Source organism: Planococcus citri, chromosome 1 (assembly GCF_950023065.1).
Source record: "Planococcus citri chromosome 1, ihPlaCitr1.1, whole genome shotgun sequence".
NCBI lineage: Eukaryota > Metazoa > Arthropoda > Insecta > Hemiptera > Pseudococcidae > Planococcus > Planococcus citri.
In genome coordinates this window covers 82,624,720-82,643,279 of record NC_088677.1, presented here as the reverse complement: position 1 = coordinate 82,643,279, position 18,560 = coordinate 82,624,720, and the positions used below count along the sequence as shown (strand labels likewise).

Here is an 18,560-nt window from a genome sequence, read left to right as displayed (position 1 = left end):
CGAATTTACTGTGAATTTTCAACTCATTTCCATCAATCCCATGGTATCTTTTTCAAAAATGTTTAACATTATGACCCAATTTTAGGTTTAAAATTCTTCAGAAATACTCAAAACCCCGTTTCGTTGAAAGATTTTTATTTTCCAGCAAAATACGTAGATACCATAAACCAATAGGGCGTATGGGAACATTGAAATTTTCGTTGAAGTAATTGAATTTCTCGCGAAAGGGTCTGACCAAATGTTGAAAATTTTATCCCTGCATCACGGTAAATGTGAGATAAAAGTAGATCCAACGAGTGTAATATAAATACCGTATACGTTGACAATGTTAGGTAAGTGTCATTTTCACCGGCGGAAATTATTTCGAATCACTACCACACGTCGGTAAAAAAAAAAACAACAATCTTCCAACGGAAACTGATATGAAAATCACAAATTGATAACAATTTATACTTTTGAAAATCCTAATCATTAACCTTGATTCATGCGGAATTTCGTAAAAAGCTACGGAAATGAAATACACGTCAAAATTATTGCAGCGTTCTGCTTGCCTATTGGTTAAAGCCCTCGCAGTTAAAATTTTTATCGAAATAAAACACGATAAACCTGGATTTCTCATCATCCAACGAATGTCCTGGGTCATCTAATCTAACTCATATATTTTTAATGAATTTATTAAAACAGTGTTTCACCGTAATACCGCGATGGTGGTTCGAAAGATTTTGAATCCTGTGTTTTATTTTCATCTGTAGCTGAACGAAATCATCATCGCAAACTCATCAGAAAAAGGTAAGAAATATAAAACTACTGTTCTACTCGTAACATAAGTATTTACTCAGATACCTAGGTAAAATGCAAAAGAGCTATGAAGACTTTCTCTTTCACGTGACGATATAAAAAATTATCTAAATACATAAAACGGGTTTTAAACCTTCAATTTCGATTTGATGTTGACTACATGAATAGAATGCGGATTTTAATTTTTTGCATATTTTGATACCTTATGTACGAGATAATTGCGCATATCGCATTGATTTTTCTGATTTGGAAGATTTTGAGTAAAATGAGCCCAATTTGATTGTGCATATTTTGCATATTTTGGCTGTAAATGCATAAAACGTTATAATTCATAGCATTAAATGTGCATAAAACGACATATTTTAGCCATTTTCAGCATATTTCAAAAATTTTGATCAAAATTTTCATTTTTCGAGTTTTTTTTAAAAAATCAAAATGACTCCCAAAACAAAAAAAAATAAAAATAAAAATTTTTTACAACTGATTTTGTGATTTTTTGATTTCTTCAACACATGCTGTTTGTATTTTTTTCCTTTTTTTGTGTGTTTTATAGAATTTAATTAGAAAATAACAAAAAATGGCTCCTACCATTGTACTCAGATTGAAAAATGCTTTCCAACAACACCCATCTCAATTGCGCATATTTTGCATTTTTCAGCATTTAAATGCATAAAAATGACATATTTCAGGCTTTTACAATGCATAAATTACCTATGTGCATAATTTGAGATTTTTCGTGCATGAAAATCCGCACTCTATATATAAATCTTTCTGAAAAGTAGGTAATTTTTGTGTTTTTCAACGTTAACATTGATTTTACGAGAAAACTACCTACGCATCCTAGGAATTCATTTTTTTTTTTCATTTTAATCTCCCTCGTGAAAAGTTTGAAGTCAATTTTCGCATATTTTTTAACGGGTTTCGATTTTGTTTCATCACTGGAGCCTTCCCAAAATTTACTTAGTGCCGTACATTACCTAGGTATTTCATTGGTTATAATTATTAAAAGAAAACAAAACACACAGGATCGCGCAAGTCGCCAGGAAGAGAGCTTTTTCCCATAAATTACAAAATCACGTCGGAAGTTCTGAAACAACATTCATTTTTTAATACATACATATACCTACTAAACTTTCTCGTAATTCAATTTTTTAAAGTACTTACCAGGAGATTATAATTTTTTACTTGCCGTTACTTCATAATTTATATACATTTTTTTTCGTTCCATTGCACGTATTTTGCGTATTACTTAATGAAAAACATGCCATTTGCATAGTCACAAATCAAGCACATTTTTTTCAAAGTTTCTCTTTTCCGACGTAAAAAATTCAATCGAAATATGACGCAAAAGTTGGCGTTAGGAGGGGGGGGGGGGTAAATAATGATGGAATATTTTTGCTTTGGAGCGGATGATGTAGCAATGTAGCATAGTGCTTTTCACTAATTTTCTTATGTTCTTGAATCTTTTTTGAAAAAAAATTTCATATTATATTAATTTGTTCGGTTGGAAATGAAGGATTCATTGATCATTATCAAAACTTCCGTTCTCCGAAATAATTTCTCTTTAAAAGCTCAACTTTTCTGAGATTTGGACAATTGGGCAGGGTTCCTCATTAGTCATTAGTTCATTACACTTTTCAAAGCAATCTGTAGGTATACCTAACATGTAAACCGAGAGAACCTTCGAAGAGTTACTGAAAATTTCCGCTGCATTTTATACCTACATTTTTGGGGAAAACGCTACAATTTTTTCACAAATTTCCCTTCGGTGCACCCATTTTTTTCTACTTCTCTCAAGTTCCCAGAAATCAGCGAACGATAGAAAATAGTTTTTCAACGGATAATAAAGAAATACATATGAAAAATCGTAATTTAAAATAGACTTGAGAGTAATTTACTAATTTTAGCATTAGCTGTTACCAAACTTTTGTCAAAATTCAGTGTTCGGTAAAGGTTCTTTATCATACCTACAGTAATTCCAATTCATCATCATCAACCATCAATGCAAGAACTGAAGTTCATATCTCCTTTATGCTTTCAGATATTTCAAAATGAAATCTACTTTACACGGGGAAGAATAATGGGCAATCAACCGACTATGAAATTTTTGTCGCGATGAATTTTCCTAAGCTCGTACCTATACTATTGATACATACGTTTATATTTTGCCTGAACACGAACTACTCAAATGCAAAATCAGGTAAGGAAACGTGGAAAGTGTTTTCAGATGAAAACGCCATATGGTTCAATCACTTGGCGGTAGATGAATATGGAAGATGGGTATATATAAGCAGATATAACCATATCTATCAATTATCAACGGATCTCGAACTACAAATTAATTACACTATTTCGGAACTCAGTCCTTTAGATTGTACTGCTCCCAACTGTTCACATAAATTGATACGAAATACGACAACGTCCAATCGGAACGAAGTGCTAGTATTGGACTATCAGAATCAGCAACTAATATCGTGCGGTATTTTTTTCGATGGTATCTGTCATGCTCACGATATGAGTAATATTTCGAAAATCAGGACAATTACGTTTGAACCTGTAGCCGGGGAAATTGAACTTTATAGGTCAACAACTGTAGCCTTCATAGCTCCCACTTTACTAAAGAATTCATCAACACCACTATCAACATTGTACATTGGTTTCGTTCCTGCCTATAATGAAAGTTTGATACAAACAGTAACTATCAAAAATCTAGAACGAGAACATTTTTCATCAGCTCTTACACAAAATACTGCCTTTCGTTTTACGATAAACAAGTGTCCCTTGGATCGCTACGATGGATTAATTTATGGTTTCAGTTTCCAAAATGTCGGCTATCTTATCACCGAGAACTATTTGTATGATTTGAATAATCGGGTAGGTGAGTATCCAATTGTGACAGATACTCATAAAGACATCAATTCGTGCAAGAGAGTTCCCATAATGTGCAATTCGGGTCCAAGTGGAACACTAATTATAGGAGACATCACACAGGTCTACATCCAAAAGCGAAATCCAGATTCTGGTTCAAAAACAGATTCACATGAAATGGAGGAAAAAATCATGTTCACACTAATACTACAATATGATCACGATGATTTGACGATAAGCACCTCCCGAGTATGTAGGTATCAAATAAATAAATTACATTCCCAGTTTCAAAAGAATGAAACGGTGGTTGGAGACCTGATATATTCGCATCGACGTAAAAATATACGGGTGACAGCAATGGTAGTTACCTCAATTAACAATCACACAATCGTGTTTTTTGGTACCACAGACGGTCAGCTAGAGAAAATATCGATAAAAGGAGTCGATTCGCTCGATTTGTCCACTGCAAATAAATATGCAGAGATAACGATTGATGCGGAAAGCAGGGTATATGATATGCTATTTGATTTAACAATGAACTTTTTATATGTGATGACCAGCAATAAACTCATCAAAGTCAAAATACATAATTGCAACGAATATAACACATCACACGTATGCTGGACGATGAAAGATCCTTATTGTGGATGGTGTTTTCCCAGTAATAAATGTTGTTTCAAATCAGAATGTGATGTTGAACAAAATCCCATCAACTGGGTCTCCTACAATATCGATAAATGCATAGACGCATCTTCAAGTCCCGCAGACGAATTCTCAAGAACGGCGGAATCGAATGTAACTTTCAAATTAATAACCCCGCATCCGTTCATCAACCATACAATAATATGTGTATTCGAATTTGGCAATTTCTCTATCAATACAACAACCATGTGCAATGAAAATACCATCAACTGCGTAACACCTTCACCTAATCATTTACCTCCAACACCCATCGATAAACATTCCATAGAAGCTGAGCTAACAGTCCTATTTCAAAAAATGCACGTTATATTTTACGATTGTAGTACATATGAAACTTGTTCATCATGTATGAGTTCTCCTTATCCGTGCAAGTGGTATGTGAATAAATTTAGGTGCACGGATAGTGAAATTTGGAAAGAGGATGATATAGTAATAGGCATGCATCTTGACAGCTCCAATTTCCTTCAACCGAATAGTAGATCATTATATAATGGAACTAAATTCTCAAAGCACTCGATGTATTGCCCACAGTTTTTCACCGAAGATAAATCAGACATTTACATACCTGCCAACACAGTGAAGAGAGAACAAATACAAGTACGTTATAAGATCCCAATGTTTTTAAATTATGAAAAATTTACATGTAAATTTGCATTCGATTCTAAAAAAGAGAAGACACAATTTGGTCATCTAGAAAGCAGTTATTCTGCAGGAAATGCTTCGAAAGAGGGAGAATTGAAGTGTAATGATGAGATATTTGCATATACTGAATCGAAACCTTTCATAACAGTCGAACTGTCTATTTTATGGAACGGATCCAAAGCACTTGACAACACGTACAACACACGTATTATCGTGTATAAATGCGCCGTTCTGGGCGATCAATGCACAACGTGTCTAAATAAGAACTACTCGTGTAAGTGGAATTCAGCAACTGGAGAATGCATGTACTACAGCTCAGATGATGAATCCACCGTAACTGATCTCTGGCTGCAAGATATACAGGACTGTTCAAGTTCAAATTCGACAAAATTTCAAAAAAGCTTGCAAAAAAACCAATCGACAAATCGGTTAACCAAAAACATCCAAAATTCAACAACATTTGAAAAAAGCCAGCGACAAAACCAATCAACAAATTGGTTAACGGAAAACATCCATTTAATAATAATCCTAATAGTGGCAGTAACATTCGCTGTAGTCGCAGCATTCGTGATTTATTATAGAAAGTCTGCAGTTAGATCGCGAAAAATGCAACAACAAATGAATAAAATGGGTATGCAAATGATCGCTATGTCACAATGCGTAAAACGCGTCGTAATTGAAAACGAAATCAAGCTGGACAAAAATGAATTAGACATACTGGTAAGCACATAAATATTTATACAGAAATTTCTAAAGCAAATGCACCTAACAACACTCATTCTTAACCCTTTAATGACTGAGAGACATTCAACAGATAAATTTCAAAAATGTATTAGTGTGATCATCTTATCTTGGAAATCGACAACTTTCCTCGATATTTATTTCCGAAGCCAAATTTACATAAATATGTAGACTCAAACAAAAAGCCAAGAACATGTGCTGTAAACTCATAAGCTGAAAATTTCTTTAATTTTTTTTCTCAATTTTTTCATAAGATCCGCAAAAGAAAAACTTAAAGCTCCAAAATTTGTAAAATTTCAATCCTGTTTTTCAACAATTTCGACAAAAATGTTTACATCGCAACAAAAACATATGAGTGAAATTGATTAGGTAATAAAATCATGCTAGTGTTTAAAATTATAGTGATCACTCAAATTCATTTTTTTTTCAAATACATTCAACTTCTTTCATGAAAATTATTGGAATTTATGAGTTGAACTTCTCCCAGGCGTGCAAGAATCAAAACTGCATTACATAGGTATAATGACAATACTCCTGCTGCAAAAAAAAATCAAGCAGGCAAATAGGTTGGGCAAGAAACACGCTACCATTCGGATGCTAAGAGATGCGAGGGAAGGAGGGTAAACTTAAAATTTGGTAACAAAAATCAATTAATATTATAGTAGGGTCATTTCGAAAAAAAAAAACGTTTTTTTATCTTAAAAGCATCATTCTTCATTTTTTTCGAAAACGGGTAAAACAGCATCCCCCCCGAACTTACTTTGGGGAGCCACCGTTCCACCGCAGGGGCACGTGGAGAACTGAACATTTTTTAGGATCATTACAACTCAATCCGCTAACCAAAAATAACTTCATTGGGCGAGAACAGGGTGCTAAAATTCAAAATTGTCAAATTTTCGTGTTTTTGGGGGCCCATTTTGATTTTTGGAATCAAGCAATAATGTTCAAAAATAAATTTGGCGTCCTTGAAAACTTTAGTTTTTAATACCAGCGTTGAACTTTTCCAAAATTTTCAAGTTTGAACGCCCCTCCCCCTCCCTATTGGAGCATATTTTGGAGTTTGGAGTAAAATTGTCATCAAAAATAAAATCAGCACTCTCAAAAACTCACACACCAAAAATTCTTTTTTTTTTAAATGCGAAACTTTTCAAAATTAAGAGCTTGTTCGGGTAAATTTTCCATCTGGATCACTGCGTGCTCAGTGCCGTAACACGCTAAAATTCAAATTTCGTAACAAAAATCGACTAATAGGTAGGTATGTCAAAAACCATATTTCTGAAGGCATTGCATGAATTTACATTTTTGAGACGTTTCACTTTTAAACTGAAATTTAGTACCCAGGAGCAGCTCAAATTCATGTCGAAATCTCCGTTACAGAGGACGCTTTATCCAAAATTTTAGTTCGTTGAAAAATTTTCAAAATTGTCCTCGAAACAGTCTCTTGGAATTTTAAAAATGTTGAAAATTTTCCAAAACTGCAAAATTGATTTTAGGAGCCTGAAATTTTGGGTAAGTACAGACGTTTAAAGACATGCTCATTCGATCTAGCTTGGTTTTGTTCAAATCAGAAAATACAAGTTTGAAAGATTCCCTGGTACATAAGCTGTTCATATTATGCAGCCATTAAACGCGCGCAATTGGCAGATTTTTTGCAAAAACATACCTGAATTTTGTCCTAACACGACCTCTTTCCAATTCTAGAGATTACCAAATGTCTCCATCGTATACGAATCCTATCCAGTATTGGATGCAAATGAAATGGCACCAAGGGCGGAATATGAATTACCGCTGGATGAAACGTGGGAAATTCCTCGGGAAAATGTTGTTCTGGGCGAATTTCTAGGAGAAGGAGAGTTTGGAAGAGTTGTCAAAGGAAATGTTTCAGGCCACTTACAGCAACACAACGCCACAACAGTAGCAGTGAAAATGTTGAAAAGTAAGCAGATAAATATATATTTACAATGAGCACCTAGTTGTTTTTCGTAGGGAACGCATTTTCTTTCCATATGAAAAAAAGTTACTCAAACCACTCGGAACCCCCTCCCCTCACCACACCTCACCTCACCCAAACAAAGACGAATCAATTTACATACATTCATTCATTTTGCAGATAACCACAAGGACAAAGATTTGGTCAATTTAGTGACCGAAATGGAACTGATGAAACTAATTGGCAGACATGACAATGTAATAAGTCTACTCGGATGTTGTACACAAAATGGGCCCTTGCTCGTCATCATCGAATACTCTCCTCATGGAAATTTACTCGATTTCCTCAGAAACTACTACCAACCTTCAACATCTAGAGAAAATGATTTGACTGAAAAAGTCCAGCTTACATTTGCTCTACAAATAGCAAGAGGCATGGAATACTTGGCTTCTATAAAAGTAAGTCTTTTCATGAAGTTGACAGGGGAACAGATGAACAGTCGAGTTCTATACTAGTTCAATAAATATTCAAAAACAAGGAAAATTTAGAAAGTATGTAAGTACGTACTACAGGCCTTATTACTATTTTTTTCAAATTTCTTAGCTAATTCACCGAGACCTCGCTGCTCGAAATATCCTGATATTTGACGACTACGTGCTGAAAATAGCTGATTTTGGATTAGCCAAAGATATTCGAAATGCTGACTACTATAAACAAAAGTCCAAAGGTAGATTACCTGTAAAATGGATGGCACCTGAAACTTTAACGCACCGACGTCATTCCACACAATCTGATGTGTAAGTGTAACAATAACAATAAACATGACAAATAAAATCTAGATAGTTATATGAAAATAGGTATACCCACTACTTACTCACCTATCTGCACCACATTTAACTAATTATAAAGCAATTCAACCATTTAGCTTCAATTTTTATACCTTGAATACCTTACAATACATTTATCAATACCTGCAGGTGGTCGTACGGTATTTTGCTTTGGGAGATTGTGACCTTTGGGGCAGTTCCATACGCTACGTACGACGATGCAGAGAAATTACTTCAAGACATCGGCTCGGGGTACCGTATGAAAAAACCTGAAGATTGTTCAATGGACATGTATGTATACCAAGACTTCATTCAGCCGACAAAATCACTGATTTTCGACGTTTATATCAGTTTTGCCCAAAAACCAATAAATGACCATGATTAATGTATGGATGTATTGTAATGCATAAATTGTAACAGGTACTGCCTAATGGTTAAATGCTGGGACCATTTTCCAGAAAATCGACCAGACTTTACAAAAATCATTCATGATTTAGAAGCCATACTGAAAAAGATGGATGCAGTAAGTGAATAGTTTTTTACCATTCAGAATTTTAATTCGCACTGCGGAGTAATAAGGTTATCTACATCTAAAAGAAATCAATTTTGAAAATTTCCATGTTTTGGGGGTAATTTCACACCCTGCATTCAATTAACTTGCCGGAAATGTAATCTTTTTACACCGAAGGTGTGAATTCTACCCAAATTTACTATACTGTGAATACGAAAAGTGTTTTAAAAAAATGCAATTTGCATCTATAGGTAATTGAAGAATCGGATTCGGATTGCTCAAGCATTAGTTCAGTATCCAGCCACAAGGCAAATGAAACCAATAGTTTACTGTCAGACACTTCTAGTAATCGTGGAAAATGAACAGATTTTTTTTTCAAACATTTCAGAACATTTTATGTGAAGAACTTAGGCTAAATTCAATTTAACCAAATGTACATAATATTTTGTAGGTAAATTTAATAAAATGTTCCCCTTTAATACGAGGCATAATGTGTAGACGTACCCAGATATCTCTTGCAACTATAAGCTGAAGGTATTAAATTCAATATTATGTACTTTTTCATAATTTTTCATTCAATTATAAAATATACCTACGTAAGTATAATTTTGCAACTGGATGATTATTCTTTGACTTACCACAAAAATTCTGCATCTTGCTCAGCACTCATTGATTAAAACAAAAGTGTGACAGAAGTACCTAATAATTATGATTATTGTGATATCCGCTCGAGTATTCAAATATTCCGACAATGATCCTGAAATCAAAAAGAAATTTTCGAATCATTAGAATTTGATAAATAAGAACAGAAAACATTAAAACGATAAATGCAAGAGGCAAGGAGCTCCGAGTATGAAGCTAACTACTTGGAGTTCTTCAGCAATTGCAATAAGGTACCTTCACCAGTAATCGGCATACGTTTTTGAAAGCAAAAATGGAACCTTCGTTTTGTCCAATAAATCAATTTAAAATACCCAGCAATCTTGTAAATTTTGAAAATGAACTCTTCTAATTGGTATGTTAGAGCGGGAAAATAAGGTAAAAAAGCGAAGGCGAAAAGGAAAAAATTGGCACATCAATTTTTTCTTCGGGAATGTGTTCAGATTAACCCCCTGAACTACCAAAAAAACCCGACCCTCCTACCCCTGGAGCTAATTTTTTTAGGGGGCTAAAACCGGTTGCGATTCGCGTTTTTTGCGTTTTACTCCGTAAATATTAGGTTTACGATAAAAACTACCATGACAAAAAATGTTCCCCTTCAAATTCTCGATAATTTGATACTACTCTCGATACCCATCTCTCAAGGGGGATGCCTAAAAAAAGGGGTGGAAAGAGTCGGTGTTTCAAAAAAATGTAAATCCAGTAAATTAATCAAAATTACCACTTAATATTATTCGTTTTCGCTCAATTTTTTTTTACAAAGTCTACACACCCAACTACTAATCAAACCACCATTGATTGGTCTTCAACCCTTCTCGGGGGGTGGTGGGGGGAGGGGGGTGCTTCATTTTTCAAGTAACACACAACTGAATCATGTATTGGAAAAACGAATCTGGACGTACGATATATCGAAGAGTATGTTTTCGAGGTCGCTGAATACGAATATGAACTTATTTTCTGGGTCTGACCCCTCAAAGCCCCTCTGTGCCCCAAAAATGGGGGTCAACATTTTGAAAAATCGCGAAAAGTCGAGTGATATATCGAATGGTATGTTTTCTAGGTCGCTGAGTACGAATATGAACTTATTTTTTTGGGCCAATCCCTCGAAGCCCCCCTGTGCCCCAAGAAGAGGGTCAAAATTTTGAAAAATCGTGATAAGTCGAGTGATATACGATTGATATGTTTTCAAAGTCACTGAGTACGAATATGGTATTATTTTTTGCCCCCAACCCCACAAAGCTCCTGACTGCCCCAAAAAAGTCCAAAATTTTGAAAATTTTTGAAAAGTTGAGTGACATATCGAATTGTATGTTTTCAAAGTCGCTGAGTACGAATATGAACTGTTTTTCTGCTAACGATTCCTCAAAACCCCCTTACGCTCCCCTAAATAGGATAAAATTTTGAAAAGTTGCCAGAAATCGTGTAATATTTAGTAGAATATTATATTTTCAAGATCGTTGAAAACAAGACCATGGATTCATTTTCAATATATCACTCATTTTACTCTTTACACTTCCCACCAATTAGTGATGTTTAAAAATAGGGTAATAAAAGCAGGACAATTTCTCATATTTTATTTTAAAGGAAAGGGGAGATAATCAATATTATTACAATCGATTTTTGTCACTACATATTTTGAAAAACATTTTGATTTTTTTTTCAATTCAAAATTTTAAAATGTTTAGATTTAAATAAGGGAAGAATAAGTGGGAAATTGAAAAAATGTTGGTTCAAAATATGAAAATACGAGCCATTTTTTCAAAACTACCTCAATATTCATTCGATATATCACTCGACTTTTCGCGATTTTTCAAAATTTTGGCCCTCTTCTTGGGACACAGGGGGGCTTAGAGGGATTGGCCCAAAAAAATAAGTTCATATTCGTACTCAGCGACCTAGAAAACATATCATTCGATATATCACTCGACTTTTCGCGATTTTTCAAAATGTTGACCCCATTTTTGGGGCACAGAGGGGCTTTAAGGGGTTAGACCCAGAAAATAAGTTCATATTCGTATTCAGCGACCTCGAAAACATACTCTTCGATATATCGCACGTCCAGATTCGTTTTTCGAATACATGATTCAGTTGTGTGTTACTTGAAAAATCAAGCACCCCCCACCAACCCCCGGGGAGGGTTGAAGACCAATCAATGGTGGTTTGATTAGTAGTTGGGTGTGTAGACTTTGTAAAAAAAAATTGAGCGAAAACGAATAATATTAAGTGGTAATTTTGATTAATTTACTGGACTTACATTTTTTTGAAACACCTACTCTTTCCACCCCTTTTTTTAGGCACCCCCCTTGAGAGATAGGTATCGAGAGTAGTATCAAATTATCGAGAATTTGAAGGGGAACATTTTTTGTCATGGTAGTTTTTATCGTAAACCTAATATTTACGGAGTAAAACGCAAAAAACGCGAATCGCAACCGGTTTTAGCCCCCTAAAAAAATTAGCTCCATGGGTAGGAGGGTCGGTTTTTTTTTGGTGGTTCAGGGGGTTCATCTGAACACATTCCCGAAGAAAAAATTGATGTGCCAATTTTTTCCTTTTTAAAACTGCTATTTGCCCGGTCTATGTGATAAATGCATGTTTTTTTACATCATTCAGCATTATGCCTCCAATTCCATGGAACTTCATACACTTAGGAAGACAAGTAAATTGATATTTTGATGGAAAAGCCAAGTTGTATGTTAATTGATAGAACTTTATCTATTTATTTTGATTATTGATTGTAAATTTTTCAATGTTAAATCATTTAAAATTAATAAAAATGAAATGCCGATTATTGGTAGGTAGCTAGGTACCCTAAATGAGGTGTTGCTCCAGTAATCAGCATAGTGCCGATTATAGGCAAACTATCTCAATTTTTTGTGGGTAATTATAATTAATTATGTAATACCATTTAAAATTAATATTAATCATTGTTTAACTTGATTTCAAATCATTTTGATGAGATGAACTTGTTTACCAATTATTGGCATAGCATTTATTTAGTTTATGATCATCTAAATTACTATTGGAAAGTGCCGATCACTGGTGTGCTGATCACTGGCTCAATTATTTTCCATCATTTTCAATAATAAAAAAAAAACTCGACAAAAATGTTCCCTCCCAAGCTACTTCAGAAAAATGAATAATTTTTTGCAGAAGTGTTGAAAATTAGCAAATGTTCGTAACCTAGGCACCTACCTACTATTCACTCTCGAAAGTGAAGTAGACCTACTCAAGGAATTAGGTACCACATTTTTCAAGTCAATCTGGACTTCTGGAGCCTCCAAAAGTCATTTACTTGTCTTTAGCAATGTCAAATAACTCTAGAAGGTGTTGTTGATGTAATAATTACGAGTAACTTATGCAGCTCAAAAACTTTGGTTCTAAAGGGCTGGGGAAATGTTCTTTCAGTGAATGAGATTTCAGATCAATCAGAGTTTATGGGTTGTGAAGGTTCGCTATTCAGTAAGTATAAAAACAATCGAATCAATACATTTTATTATTTTTCAATATTGTTTCAGCATAATGAGGTGTCAGAATAAAGTTAGGTAATTACTTTTTCAAAATTACTAGTAAGTATACAGTGATATAATTAAGACGAATCTATCCATTTTAATACTTATTGAAATTTGTTTCATCATGTGAGATAAAAATAAAGTTAGGTACTTATTACTTTAAAAATTACTACCTATCCAGTATACAAAATATACGTAGGTACCTATTAAGGTACGTGAGAGATTAGATAAATTACTTTTAAGGCCAATTCGAGTACATATCTTGAGGTAAATTATTAATAACGAGTAAGTATCTTCCTAAAATCTAAATAAATGTTCACTTATGAATAAGTACAATGCAAGTTATTAAGGAAGAATGTGAATATAATTCAAACTTTAGGGAAAACAAAATGTGAAAACATTGTAAAATGTTTACAAGTGTTTATTTATGCTGGCGATTTGCAACTGAAGGTAACAAAATCGACTCCCTATCATTTTCCCACCCCAAATACATCGTTAACTTTTTGGGCAACATGCTCACAAAATTCAGCATTGTCCGAATTATGGAAACTCTCCATTACAGTTCGGAATATAATTTCTTCCAATTTTACACTATTACCATTGATCAACTCCTTTTCCAATCTGGACATCAGATCAATGGGATCAAATTCTTGAGATTTTATTGGTAAATTGTACCGAATGGATACATCATTCAGTAATTTTTCAAATTCTGCAATAATATTCACTATAGAAGCTGTCACTTCTGCAGAATTTACTGATTCATCGATGGTATTGTCATAGGGTCTAACCTTTGTAACCAATCTTACAAAAAAGTCCATCAATGTGAGTGATTCGTAGGCATTGAATGTGGCAGCACTTCCAAAATGATTATCAAAATCCTTAGTTGTGTAAACATTGAATGGGGTCAGTCCTCCGAACCAAGATTGCACACCTTCCTTGATCGACTGGTAATTTATTATGTTCGGTGAGTAGATTGATTTCCAAGTACCCAAAATTCCACCAATGAAGCCAAATGCGGTGTTTATCGGAGATTTGATGATGTTCGCAGAGCTTTTCGTTGGTTCACTGGCATTTGTAACTTGGCGTTTTGCACGTAGCTGTTTTGTATGTTCTTTTCCTCGCTCTTCAAGTGAATTATTAAGCTTTCCAAGAAATTCTACTAAATGAGACCCATGTATGCTATCATTTAGATTTTTCTGCGCATACCCAATGTAATGTTTAATTACATCCGACATGGGTTTCAATTCCTTTTTTTGTGGTAATTCCATAGGGTTGGAATTTCCACCATTTACACCGTTTTTACCCATTGATGCTTGCTTGTAATTGTCGATGAAGTTGTATTTGCGAGGAGATTGCTGACATGGCGACCATATTATGAGTCTGTTTCCAAATTTACCTCCACTCCCACCTTGACCACCTCTTCCATCCAATCCGTTGAGTCCTGTTTTCCTCTCTACTTGTATGTTTGTGGTATTCTGAGGCAAAAGTGGAATGAATATAGCTTCACCAGGATATCCACCAACTCCACCTTTCCCACCATCACCACCATCTCCACCAACATGTCCTTCTTGTCCTTCAAGAATGTAAAAGCACCCACGTTCTGTCTTGTTTCCTTCTACTTCGTATTTATATTCATATAATTTTAGTGTTATGGTATGGTTGCTCGATTTAGCATTACAAATACAAGTTAGTGGATAATATTTTGCTGCATTTTCCGCGTGAGTTTCAATAATATCATCGTATGCATCTTCTCCATTCCACCCACACGCTCCATTACCTCCATTTTGCCCTGGTCCACCTTGACCACCATTAACAGAAACGCTGAAATCTGGAAGATTGATGAAAGTCTCCCATATACCTACAAAGTGTCCTCCGGATTTTCCGGGTAATCCAGGTTTACCGTTGAATCCATTTTCATTAGGACGTCTTGCATGTAAAGCTTTTGATAAATTATGCGAGTTCCCTGGCAAACCATCGAGGGTAATTTTTCTAGCACCCCAACTCTCCCAAATTGGTGCTATGATGAAGAGTTGTACCTGGTCACCAATCATGTTCAGGTCAGTGTCTATGAATACTCTTTTCAGCGCTAAGATCTCAATGATCTGAGGCGAAGTTGTGCAATTCTTCTTGTATTCCACTACATCGCTGAGTTTAATGTAATCCCCTTCCATTACCAGTGTGTTGGTGCCAATACACGATGTCGATGGATGTAAAATGTTTTTCAATGCCATGTCTAGAATTTTACGCTGAATATTTAGTTTTGCATCATTAAGTGTGATGTTTGCAAATTCATTCACATCGTAATGATTGCATTTTGCAAAATGCTCTTGCAAGAGTTGTATGTATGATTTAGAGCTTACATTTGCTTCATGTTGAGCTAAGTGATTAACCACATCAGTACACAGACTATGACTTTCCAACAATCCATTGTAGAGCTGTTGCATGAATTTATACCAATTGTTTGACTTTTTGGAGTATTCAATGACATTTTTCAATCCCCCAATGCACTTGAATGAATCACTAAGGACATGATCATTTGTCATATGCAAGAACGAAGAATATTGAGCATATTCCACAGCAGGTAGTAAACTCTGCTTCACTGGATCCACATCCACGGCAGTAACATTGTTCACAAGTTGTTGCACACAGCCTATGGTTCTCGGTTCTAAAGTTGCACTATCTCTCAAATTGATCAATTTACTGTGTAATGAACTTGTTACATTGACCAATTGGGAAAGGTCATTAATTTGATTTTCTTTGCTGATAAAGTACTCTTGAATTTTTTCGCCACTGTTTTCAACGTGTTGTAATATTTTCTCATTTATTTCCTTTATCAGCTTGCTGACATCATACAGAGATAGTTTGGGTACAAAATAACCAAAATCAGAAATGTCCTTTTCAACAAAACTGAGTTTATCTATGAGAGCTGTGAGATTTCGCTTGTTCTCTCTCAGCACAGGACTCTCACTTAGAATACCTTCTTGGCTTGGATTTCTAGAAATTCCTATTCTTGAGTAGACACCTTCCTGTTTCAACAATAACACATCTATGAGTTTGATTTCATCAGAACTGTGCTCTTTTTTTTTCAACCTTTCCTTGGCTTCTTTAATCGATTCAACCAAAATTTGGATTAGTTCATAGTCTTTCAATTCGGGAAATGGAACCATGGTTACAATCAGGCAAATACCATTTTGAAGTTTTTCAACGTTTTTAACGAATTTAGTTACGTGTTTCAAGAGTTTGATGAAGTCGTCTATCCTTCCACCCCTAGTTAACGAACTGTTATTAACTAGAAGTAGTATTTTAACACGTTGTACTTTGTCGATAACTTTTTTAATAAAATACGACGTGGTTACATCATGCGCCATATCTCTGGTATCAAAAAATCCTGGAAAATCGTAATACCAGGCACGTGTGCTGTTATCTTGCACCAATTCCGGAAATATTGTTACAGATGTAGGATAAGAGTTATTTATTTGGTTGTTATGTTGTTCATATATGCCGAAATCAAGACCCTCTTCCACTGAAACTAGGTTAGTATCATAACCTGCAATTCTTTGTGTTAATGTGCTTTTCCCAGACCCTATATTACCCATCACCAAAGTCACATTCTCCACGCTGGGTATAGCATTCAATCTTGCCTCCCCTTCAGCTAAAAGATCAAAAAGTTTCTTGACGTCTTCATTTGTTACATTGGCAACTGGCGGCGGTGTATTTGCAGAGTAGGGATGTGGATTTTCATGCATTTTATCGTTGTTTTTTTTTGGTACAATTTGTAAGTGTTGATTAGACCGACGTGAATCGATATTGTTCTAGGTTGCAGCTTTATCGCTGACTTGAGATTGATTTTGAAACTATAACGGATAGTGGATTTCAGGTCTTTGAAATTAGTGCTCTTGCAGGTATTGTTGATTGTGATGATGCAGATTTCAGAGAGGTTGATCAGGGGACCTGTAAAAGTGAAAATATGTGTTACAAAATTTTAAAAAAAAACAACAACTTTGTGTAGATTAGAATGGATTGTGAAAAAAAAGTCGGAAGATCTTTACTAAATTTAATGGAGACCTTCACTTTGAGTTGAAAGTTTTCAGTAAGAATTTACTTATGCTCTGGAGGTGTCTTTGGAGGAGATATAGATCTTGAAACTAAAATGGCCACTCATTGTTGTGTTTGAAAACTTAATCAACAGATATATTAAGCCGGATTACAAACAATAAAAATCTGCTAATATTTCGCTGGAATTACATCTAGCTTCTTCAGAGCAGTCTTCACCACTGAGGGAAGAAAAGATTGTGATAATGCCACATGTCCAAAACACCACAGACAGGATTAATGGAAAGCTGCTTAAGAAACACAACATAAAACCAGTGTTCAAACCTCTCAAAACCATCAAAGACTCAATCCCCTAAACAAAGGACAAAATCTCCTTGGAAACAGAAGTAGTATACAAGATAACCGGTGGATGTGGAAAACACTAGCAAACTGGAAGACAGATAAGAACGAGGATAAAGGAACATGAAAGTGACACAAGACATGCAAGGGTGAAGAAGTCAGCTGTGGCTGAATATTCAGCAGAATGCCAGAAGACAGTGGACCTCACCAAAGCCAAAGATTGTCCAGAGAAACAAGGTGGACTGACCAAATGGTGAGACAAAGCATCAAAATCTACAAGTACAGCAACAATTTCAACAGAGAAGATGGCTTTACCCTACCAAGAGCATGGAAACCTTTACTCAAAAACAAACAAATCCCAAAAAGCCAATTGGGAAGGAAACCATAATCAAGGACACACTAAGGAAATGAGGCAGAATTAGGACAACACCCCAGACTGTTACTCAGAGGACCACACCCAACACAATGAGGGAAGAAGCCACACCGGTGTGACAGACCACGCCCTTTAGTGCTGGGACCAATCAGGCGAAGCTGTGGGACCAAGATGATTTCTCGATAGGATTTCAGTTTTGGGGTTGAAATTTTTTCATTTTGGGAATCGTTCTTTAAATTTTCATTTTGGTTTAGGGATTGGTTTTGGGATTGAAAAATTTGTTTCAGTTCTGGGTTGAATCAGTTTCTTTTTTTGGAATTTTCATTTCAACCAATTTTAAGCCAAAATTCACTAATGAACCTTGCAGGGGGTCTAAAAAATGGAAGGTTTTGACGTGAAAAATCCAATGGAATGATTAATTTAATGTTTCAAGTGCATATTTTGCTGAATTAGTTGAGTAATTTTTATTGTAATCTGAATGATTTACAATCGTTGTCGTCGTAGTCGCGCTCCTTTACAGGAGATAGCGTATATGTCCATCTATATTAGCCGGTATCTAGCGTATCTGATCGTTTCTTTCAGGGTCTTACAGGGAGAGTTGGCTGGT

At 35.1% G+C, this 18,560-nt stretch overlaps 2 protein-coding genes across 4 annotated transcripts in view; one reads left to right on the top strand and one right to left on the bottom strand.

The window, feature by feature from the left end:
- The window catches only part of LOC135837996 (uncharacterized), a 110,280-nt gene that overhangs the window by 58,737 nt on the left and 32,983 nt on the right, over positions 1–18,560 (bottom strand). For 2 of the 3 annotated variants that reach the window (XM_065353472.1, XM_065353480.1), the window contains one exon: positions 13,197–17,139. In XM_065353472.1, coding sequence (XP_065209544.1) covers positions 13,659–16,934 — 3,276 coding nt within the window. In that variant the 5' untranslated portion in view covers positions 16,935–17,139 and the 3' untranslated portion in view covers positions 13,197–13,658. Of the gene's footprint in view, positions 1–9,657; positions 9,777–13,196; positions 17,140–18,560 lie in introns of those variants that run through there. The other variant, XR_010557293.1, reaches the window with a different exon arrangement.
- On the top strand, positions 539–9,643 carry LOC135837977 (plexin-A4-like). Its single transcript, XM_065353438.1, has 8 exons — positions 539–789; positions 2,840–5,730; positions 7,453–7,687; positions 7,862–8,139; positions 8,285–8,478; positions 8,659–8,799; positions 8,929–9,031; positions 9,271–9,643. The coding sequence occupies exons 2-8, from the start codon at positions 2,914–2,916 to the stop codon at positions 9,379–9,381; spliced, it is 3,879 nt and encodes a 1,292-aa protein (XP_065209510.1). The 5' UTR covers positions 539–789; positions 2,840–2,913; the 3' UTR covers positions 9,382–9,643.

Excerpts from the sequence above, each read along its gene's own strand:
- LOC135837977 (XM_065353438.1), top strand. The coding sequence starts at position 2,914 with ATGAATTTTCCTAAGCTCGTACCTATACTATTGATACATACGTTTATA. Across the intron at positions 7,688-7,861 it reads AGCAGTGAAAATGTTGAAAA|ATAACCACAAGGACAAAGAT; the intron begins GTAAGCAGATAA and ends TTCATTTTGCAG. Across the intron at positions 8,800-8,928 it reads GAAGATTGTTCAATGGACAT|GTACTGCCTAATGGTTAAAT; the intron begins GTATGTATACCA and ends AAATTGTAACAG.